The sequence below is a fragment of the Cyprinodon variegatus genome, unplaced genomic scaffold (assembly GCF_000732505.1).
Source record: "Cyprinodon variegatus isolate N-32 unplaced genomic scaffold, C_variegatus-1.0 Scaffold870, whole genome shotgun sequence".
NCBI lineage: Eukaryota > Metazoa > Chordata > Actinopteri > Cyprinodontiformes > Cyprinodontidae > Cyprinodon > Cyprinodon variegatus.
In genome coordinates, this window is record NW_015151323.1 from 101929 (window position 1) to 108917 (window position 6989).

General features: G+C 47.0%; 1 protein-coding gene across 1 annotated transcript in view; it reads left to right on the top strand.

Annotated features, from left to right (window-relative positions):
• The window catches only part of LOC107099433 (trafficking protein particle complex subunit 8-like), an 18854-nt gene extending 12181 nt beyond the window's left edge, over positions 1 to 6673 (top strand). The window contains exons 10-17 of the mRNA XM_015397537.1: positions 646 to 870; positions 1255 to 1360; positions 1570 to 1764; positions 1873 to 2017; positions 2084 to 2153; positions 2268 to 2373; positions 2474 to 2631; positions 6242 to 6673. Of these exons, the coding sequence (XP_015253023.1) occupies positions 646 to 870; positions 1255 to 1360; positions 1570 to 1764; positions 1873 to 2017; positions 2084 to 2153; positions 2268 to 2373; positions 2474 to 2631; positions 6242 to 6673 (1437 nt within the window). The remainder of the gene's footprint in view (positions 1 to 645; positions 871 to 1254; positions 1361 to 1569; positions 1765 to 1872; positions 2018 to 2083; positions 2154 to 2267; positions 2374 to 2473; positions 2632 to 6241) is intronic.
• Positions 6674 to 6989: the final 316 nt, after the last annotated feature.

The window sequence follows — 6989 nt, forward strand, 5'->3', positions numbered from 1 at the left end:
ATACCATTGATTGCCCCCCCCCCCACGCTCGCCTGACCTAAATCCAATAGAACACCTCTGGGACATTATGTTTCCATCCATCCCACACCGCCAGGCTGCACCTCAGACTGTCCAGGAGCTCAGTGATGCTCTGGTCCAGATCTGGACCATTAGCAGCGTGCCCCGACGTTGTCAGGCATGCATAGACGCATGTGGGGGGCATACAAATGACTGAATACCATTTTGAGTTGCTGCAATTAAATTTCAGCTAAATGGACTATAGCCTGCTGCATCATTTTTTAATGTTTGGGGTGTCTTTGAGTTCAGCCCTCTGTAGGTTGATCATTTTCATCCAATGATGGAGCGTCCTTTGTTCCTAACACATCAGGATAAAGAACAGCAGGATGTTTTTTCCCACTGAGGTCTGATGTGTTTTTAAAGTGTTCCTTTCATTTTTCTGAGCAGTGTTTTATATGCATCTCCTTTGACTTTTTGAACTGATGTAACGACTAAATTTCTCCACTGTGAGATCAATGAATCAGTCAATCAATGGTGGAGGAGCTGCTGGTTTCTCTCTAGTTACTCAGACAGACGCCATCTTTGGAATCAGAGACTCCTCCTCATCCCTCTGTCCTTCCTGCGGCGGTTGTGTCTTTCTCCCTGCAGAGGAAACACGCGCTGCGCTGTTACAGTCAGGCCATGCAGGTCTACCAGGACCGGGGCTGGTCTCTGGCAGAGGACCACATCAACTTCACCATCGGCCGGCAGTCCTTCACCCTGGGCCAACCGGACAGCGCGCTGCTGGCCTTCAGACAGATCCTGATCAACGACAGCAGGCAGACCGCCACGCAGCAGGCCGCCTTCCTCAGAGAGTACCTGTACGTGGTGAAGGTGAGCCACAGAGACGGAGCGCTGCTGCTGGCTGAACGTTTTCACTCTGAAAGGTCATAGTGGTTCTGGGAGGCTGTCAGCGATGGCTGCTGCTCAGCTGCAGAGGCATCAGCTCAGGGATGGTTAGGATTAAAACGATCTAAAGGACAGAGGATGATTAATTGGTCTAATCAGAGACCAGAGTTTGGTTCTGGCTTTAACCGTCCGTCCTTTCAAACTTCAAAGCTTTTTACATTTTTAGATCAATCCTTATCCCTAAACAGGTGTGAAAACTTTGGGTGATTTATAGCTTAAAAACCTCTGAATTTGCAGCAGCTCCTAATCAGCTGTTAGCATAAATGTTCTGTTATGGTTTTTCTGATTGACCTCCTCCCGTTTCCTCAGAGTCTCCTCGGGGGAACGGACAGCCGCCTCCCTGAGCTCCCGCTGCCCTACATCCACAGCGCTGCTACCAGGGTCTACTTTGGACATGAGCGCCGCCTCGCAGAAGGTAAGGCGTTGGCCCGGTCTCTGTGGCGCTGCAGTGTTCAGACTAGACCAGCTTCAGGAACCAGTTTAGCCTCCAGGCTCCAGATGAACCAGGATCCTTCAGACTCCATAAATAAATCAGCCATGGAGGTTTAACCAGGTTCAGCTTCCTGCTGTTATCAGTGAGATGAGACCCGATGTGAACTCTGACCTTTGATCTGTCTGTCTAAGGAGAGAAGCAGGCAGCCACCCACGTCTCGTTGGACCAGGAGTACGACCAGGAGCTGTCCCTCCTCTGGTGCCGGCTGGAGGAGCAGCTGGTGGCCTCAGCCAATCAGGGAGTTCTTCCAAACACCTTCCAGCCGACCCAGTGCTGCCTGAACCACCAGACCGACAACCTCCATCACCCGCTGGCTGTGGTCCAGGGTAAGATGGTCGTCGCCACGGCGACCGGCCGGTCGGCCCATCCAGTATCTGCCCTCTGAGGGAGCGTGTTGGTTAGACGGTGTCTGACGGCTCTGTCCTCCTGAACAGAGCCGATCATCGTGGAGGTGACGCTCAGGAACCCCCTGAAGGTGGCGCTGCTTCTGTCCGACCTCTCCCTCCTCTGGAGGTTCACCGCCGACGCGCCTTCGGGAGAGGAGGTGACCGTCGCCAGTGACGATGCGGCAGCAGGCCAGGTGAGCGTTGTGGGGGAAGCAGGAGCAGAACTGTCCCTGTTCCCTCTAAGTCCTGTGTTCCTGACGCAGAGGGACGAGCCGGTGACGACAGAGACCATCAGAGAGTTCTACCTGGGGCCAGAGGAGACCAAGACGGTGAGTTTCTCATGGTCCTGCTGGTGGGGAAACTTCTGGGGTTTAGCTGCAGGTGCAGCGCTGTAACTGGATCTGGTCTTTGTGAATGAATTGGACCGGTTCCGTGGATCTCAGGCCCGACTGAAGCTGCTGCCACACAGAACAGGTCAGCTGAACATCGTGGCAGTCGTCTACAACCTGACGTCGTCCCACTTTGGGGAACCGTCCTCAGACCCTGAAGGTAAACCGGCTCTGCCGGGACGGCGTGCTTCTGCAGCGAGCGCCGTTCTGATGGACCGTAAACACATGGTCCTCCTCCTCATGACGTTCTCCTGTTTCAGGGCAGCAGACGTCAGAGTCCATGATGGTCCGAGGCAGGCAGGACCTGAAGATCCAGGGTCCACGGCTGAACCTGACCAAGGAAGACAAGATGCTGGTCCGACATGGTCCAGATCGCCGCCTGGAGCCCATCATCACGCCCCCTATGCCCCTGATGGAGGTAAACCACAGTTATTGCTTTATGTCTAACTTTAATCTGAAGGCTGAGCTGGAGCAGGATAGATGCATTCACTGTTTTTAGGTCATTAGTTTTCAGTGCTACAGATAAAACCAGCGGCTGCAAAGGGCTGAGTGGAAACGCCCTGGCTAATGGAAGGCTGGTTCATTTTTAAATAACATAACAAATACATCTGGCTGCAGCGACGTTTTGGTAATTACGCTAACCTACAGAGTTAAAATGCTAATGTTGTCGCCTAAACAAGCGCATAGAAACCTCCTCTGCTCTCCTTAATCTGCCCCAACAGCCATAGGGCTGCAGGGCAGCGAGTTTTCAGCTCACCATGGAGTAAACTGCTTAGCAGGGAGCGAAACGTAGTAATCGTACGTCAATTAATGAGGCAGACATTAACATCGCCCCGTCGGCCCAGCGGTCCTGAGGCCCGTCGGCCCATTCCAAAGTTTTATCGGTTAGGTTCTGATGAACCAAAGCTTTGGCTGATTTAAATAGTTGTTTAATCAGCCATGAAGTTAGTTTCTGATAAGAAATGAGGCTTAAATCTCTGAAAAAATCAAACCTTCTACATATTTTCTGGACTATAAGGCGCATAGAAAAGCATTTAACTTTTAACAAACGGCAGTATGCCTTCTAATCTATAGCGCCTCTTATATGGATCTATTAGTCAGTCCAGACTAGGGATGTAAATAATAATCGATCCAACAGCCGACGATCCAATGCATTGATACGTCCGCAATAGAATCGATTGTTTTTTTTGTTTTTTTTTTCCTCCGGTCTATTTTTATCCATTTGCTCCTGGGCGTAATTCTTCCTCCCGTGCTGCGGTGGCGCTAAACCTATTTTGCCCTCCTACCGCGCTTCCTGGTTATACTCTTACAGCAGTGTGTTGCAGTGAGCTTGATGCAGACATTTTTAAATTATGCTCAGTATTGAAGCGTGGTCTGTTCTACACGCTGTGGGTCTAGATACGGCCGAGGCAGCGAGGAAGTGGGGGCGAGTTTAGTCCGACGACGGAGGGACACGAGGGCCAAAAAGAGCGGAGATCCAGGTGGAAAAAAGGTCCCAGCGTTCTCGCGCACCTCGCTCTTCTAGAGGGTCAAACTTCACGAGTTGTTTTCCGCAATTTCGGTCATAAAAACAAACCAAGTCGGCCTCCTGTCTGCGGTCAGCTACAATCTGGGAGAGGAGCAGCGGAGCGTCTGTGGAGGGGGCGGGACGTCTGGAGCAGAGGTATTGCATTGCACTCATTGCACTGATTTAGTGCAGTATTTTTGATGCAAGGCCTTTCAGAATCTATAACGCAGGGGATTATTATTGTTCAGTGAATGAGGCTTTAATAGGAATAGGTGGAGTAAAACTTCTCTACCTCTGTTATTAGCTGTTGTTTCTAAAAAAAAAATGCATAACGATATTACAGCTTTCATTGATTTATTTCAAATTTGAAACATTGTCTAGTCTGTAAGGTTAAAAAAAAACAAAAAAAAGAAATAGGAACCGATTAACCAATTAATGGAATCGAATCGTATCGTGGTGTATTCTTGAGTATCGAAAATAATTGAATCGTTGGGTCAGGAAATCGATACTGAATCATATCGCCATGATGGATGTGATTTACACCCCTAGTCCATACTAGGGTTGTCAAAAGTATCGAAACTCAAAAAAGTATCGATACTGAAATGTTGTATCCGGATACAATACTCGTTTTTAAAAGTATCGATACAGTGCCGTCACCAGTGGCACCTAAGCAGTCATTCATCTAAAGTGCAGAATAGAGGAAAATGCACTTTCAGAACACTGTGTGATTAAATAATTCTGTGCTCTTTTCAGTTTCAGACTTTTTTTTTGTAAGAGGTGCAGCTGCTGAGAATTATTTTTGTTTCTTAACTGGTTTGGCTAGTGTCACTGTTATGTGTGCAAAGCATAGCCAAGGAAGGAACACTTAATTTGAATTTTATAAGTTTTTTATCAAGCTTGCTTAATATTATGCACAGCATACAACCTTTATTGTGTTTATTTATTATATTTTATTTATTAATGAAAATATTTCTGTAGACTTTTGGAGTCTGTTTTTATCCTTGTGGTATCGAAAATGGTATTGAGTATCGAATATTTTCCTTAGTATCGGTATCGAGTTGAAAAGTTTAGTGTCGTGACAACCCTAGTCCATACCGGTTGTACTCAGGGCTCTGATGGAATGTTTAAGTACCAGTGCATAGCCCAGATCATAGCCATCTTGGTACTCCCCACTCCATGCAGTAAAATGCCTCCCTGTGCAGCATCTGTCTGCAGGAAGACGTTCCACTGGTCATTTCCCAGTCAGTGGATGAACTAAGCAATAAATCCATCTATAGACTAACATTAGTCTGCAGACTAACATTAGTCTGGCTATCTCAGTCTGACTGGAAGACATTGACTGAGTTAGCCACTGACATTGGGTCTAAAGTTAGAAAATAGAAAGTAGAGGAAATAGAAAGTCATTCACTGTGAAATGTTAAAGTAGTGAATCTTTATTCAGCTGATGATAATGTCGTTTTTGGAGCGTTTGGTTTATTTCTCATTTGAAAAACTCATGAACTGAAATATATTACAGGTTATATTGATGGAAAAAGCAGCTGAAACATTTTTAGATAGATAGATAGATGGATGTACATTATTTATCCCAAGCTGGGAAATTGCAGTGTAGCAGCAGCTTTACACATAGTGACAGTCACAACACAATAAGATAAGAAAAAGTAAAAATAACATAACATCCACACGTATTTACATTATAAGGGTGCAGTGAACAGTCCTGAGGTGCAGTGAACAGATTATAAATAAGTATTAAAATATGGAGTGCAGTACAGTACAGTGCTGGTTACTGTATGCTGAAACAAGAGTTAATTTTTATTGTACAATTACAGATTAAAGGCTAATTAACAGAAACAGCATAACGTCTACGGCTTCATTCATTCACCATCTGCAGAAAATACTGCAGCATCAACAGACATAGACTGCTAATTCAGTCCTGAGGTGAAATCTTTAAATTATCTGTAATATTTACAGATATATAACAACAATGTCATCAATCCATGTTTATTACATGAACATCATCAATTTATCACTTTTGGCTCATCTGTATTATTCTGATGCATTAATGTTATTGTGATTTATTTATATTAGATGATTCATAGACGTCATAATGACTGCAATGTGATCGGCCTGTTTATTTATTTATCTTATTTATTCTAAGTTAAAGTTAATCTACTGATGCAATCAAACAGCAAGTCTGTGTCAAAGTGAGGAATCTTTATTTTTAGTCTTCAGTCCCTGAAGATGAGAACATCCTGGTTGTTTGATGCTGCAGAGCATCGATTGTTTACATCACAACCTGTCAACTAGGGAGTACCAATATGGCGGCCGGTAGCTTCACTTCAGCCCTGCACTACCAGCAGCTATCAGCCATCCAGTGAATAGAGATCAGTGGAACAGACTCAGCTTTTTTTACCAACAGGAAGTCTTCCCGTGTTTGAAGAACCCGCCATTTTCATCTGGTAGAGGCTTTAATGGATGCTGTCTGATCGTGGATCAATAAAAAGTTGTGTGTTTGTGTCTGCAGGTGTTCTTCCTGCAGTTCCCCACCGCTCTGCTGTGTGGTGAGATCAAAAAAGCTTACGTGGAGTTCTGTAACGTCAGCGCAGTAGCTCTGTGCGGCCTCCGGGTGGCGTCCACGCACCCTGACTTCTTCACGTTCGGCAGCCAGGACGCCGCCACCCCGCCGAGCCCAGCCTCCTCTGAGAACTGCTCGGCTTACGTCACCGTTCCCGCACCCCCCCAGCCAGGAGCCCCGGCCCCCGAGACGCTGGTGTCCGCCCCTGACTTCAGCCAGGCCTCCGGGGTGATGGAGATCCCCATCCGAGGCGGCACGCTGCAGCCAGGGGAGTCCGTACAGCTGCCTCTGTGGCTCCGAGGACCAGACCAGGAAGGAGTCCATGAAATCAACTTCCTGTTCTACTATGAGAGCCCAGAGAAAAACCTCAGAAGCAGGTGAACAACTTCACCCTCCTTTGTTATGGATGGATGGATGGATGGATGGATGGTGGATGGTGGATGGATGGATGGATGGATGATGGATGGAGGGAGGGAGGGAGGGATGATGGATGGATGGATGGATGGATGGATGGATGGATGGATGATGGATGGATGGATGGATGGATGGATGGATGGATGGATGATGGATGGATGGATGGATGGTTGGATGGATGGATGGGTGATGGATGGATGGATGGATGGATGGATGGATGGATGGATGGATGGATGGTTGGATGGATGGATGGATGATGGTTGGATGGTTGGATGGATGGATG